The following is a 2,099-nucleotide window of genomic DNA, read 5'->3' on the forward strand; positions in this document are numbered from 1 at the left end:
AAAAACCGAGGTAAACTTCATGCCCAACCCAACTGAATGGATATTTTGGGCTTGAACTTTTGAGTCCAATCCCCCCTTTTTTTTGTATTTTAATTTTTTTTTTGGTCCATTGTATTTTGAATTTTGTAATTAAGAAATAGTGAGAACAGGAGAAGAAATTAGACTACCATTTTCTGTGTTTTTCTAATTTTCTTGGGTCGGACCAAATCACACGCTTGGGTCTGTGACCATCCCAACATTTGAATGGTACGTTTTGTTATTAAAGCATAAAGTCTAATCTGGGTCAAGCTCTGTGGGAAGCTTCTGATATAATTTATTTGGTTCAATACTCGATCAACTTCGTCCAAGCGCCTCTATTGACAATTTTCTGAAGACTAGGACACCATTTGATATTTTCTCAACACGCTACACCAGAAGAAAAGTAAAACCGCCCCAGAATTTCCCTGCAGTTTTCAAAAAAACCAAGCTCCTGACCCAGGTGACCTCACCCAACTCTGTATATATTGCTATACCAACCAGCCCTCTATCACAAACCCCCTCCAAATTCTTCTCAATCTCCAAAAACACAGACATATCCAATTTTAGTACCTACCCTTTTGAGTCTATACCCTCCAACAACTTAACAACCAGCCATGTTGGAATCAGAGAGGTTCAAGAAAATCCAGAAGAACAGGAAATGCTTTGCATACATTGGAATCTTCATTGTGTTCCAAATCATAGTCATGACCGTTTTCGGATTGACCGTGATGAAGATCAAAACCCCGAGCGTGAGGCTGAGGTCTGTGACGGTCCAAACCATCGAAAGCACCTCCAATACTTCCTTCACCGCAACTCTCATTGCTGAAGTTGCCGTGAAGAACAAGAATTTCGGGAGCTACAGGTTCGATGCCACCACGGCTAATGTGACCTACGGGGATGTCACGTTGGGAAGAGGTGACATTATCAAGGCACGCGCCGGTTTGAAGAAGACGAAGAGATTGAATGTGACCATTGACGTAAGCTCGAGTGGGGTGTCGGATAACAGCCTTGCCACTGAGCTGACTTCAGGGAATGTGACACTGAGGGCTCTTTCGAGGGTGACTGGTAAGGTGTCATTGATGGGGATGATGAAGAAGAGGAAGACCGCGAATATGAACTGCTCGATGATTGTTAATGTTCCAAACAAGGTTGTTTACGATTTGACTTGTAAATGATATTGCCTTGGTTTTTTTTTTCTTCTCTGTTCTTGTTCTGAGTTTCTTGCCCTGTTCTTTCTGTTGTGGGGCTTTGGATTTGTTTACAGAGAGCTAGTGTGTAGCTCATTTATTATTTCTTGATAGTAATAAAATAAATAAGGAGATGTATGTATACTTAATTGGGTGTATGAAATTTGCTAGTCACATATCAATGGTTGGTAAGACTGAGTTTCGCTTCATGGATACTGCTCTGTTGCCTCTGCCTCTGCCTCTGACTATGATGATATGATGTTAGGAAAGTTTCTGATAGCGTACATTGTATTTTACAGTTTCATTAATTAAGACTTCAGGGTAATCGGTCTTATTAATATTTTTTTTAGAGTTTATTAGAATAAATAAAATAACAAGAGACACACTTATTAGCTGATAAAGTTTTTGTTATTAAAGTCTCAGATAGAACATAAAAAAAACACGGGCACACATTTGCCGATAAAATATTTGTCAAAATTCTCTTGTTGATGAAAATCGTCAGCATTCTCTTAGTGAGGGAAAGTCGTCGCCAAATACATCTAATGTGAAATAAAAAAGGGACGCACTTTGCTGGTAAAATCTTCTAATCGATGAAATTTGGTTGGAAAATTTTTTTAATTGACGAAATTTTCATGGCAAGATCTTCTAACTGACTAGATTTCTTCGGCAACATCCTCTTACCTATGGGATTCAAATTTGCTCACCACTCTATTAAAACTTGTCACGTTAGAAAGTATTAATTTAATACTTAAAACTGTTTAAGAATGATAGAATTTGAGAGAGATTGATGAGAGAATTGTGTATTCCACTATAGATAATAGGAGCCCTATATATAGGGATTACAAAGTAAACATATTCTAATGATACAAGGAAAACTATTCCGAATAAGACTAG

At 38.1% G+C, this 2,099-nt stretch overlaps 1 protein-coding gene across 1 annotated transcript; it reads left to right on the forward strand.

Annotated features, from left to right (window-relative positions):
* Positions 1–422: 422 nt before the first annotated feature.
* On the forward strand, positions 423–1,414 carry LOC133745114 (late embryogenesis abundant protein At1g64065-like). Its single transcript, XM_062173108.1, has one exon. The coding sequence runs from the start codon at positions 633–635 to the stop codon at positions 1,191–1,193; it is 561 nt and encodes a 186-aa protein (XP_062029092.1). The 5' UTR covers positions 423–632; the 3' UTR covers positions 1,194–1,414.
* Positions 1,415–2,099: the final 685 nt, after the last annotated feature.

This window comes from Rosa rugosa, chromosome 4 (genome assembly GCF_958449725.1).
Source record: "Rosa rugosa chromosome 4, drRosRugo1.1, whole genome shotgun sequence".
NCBI lineage: Eukaryota > Viridiplantae > Streptophyta > Magnoliopsida > Rosales > Rosaceae > Rosa > Rosa rugosa.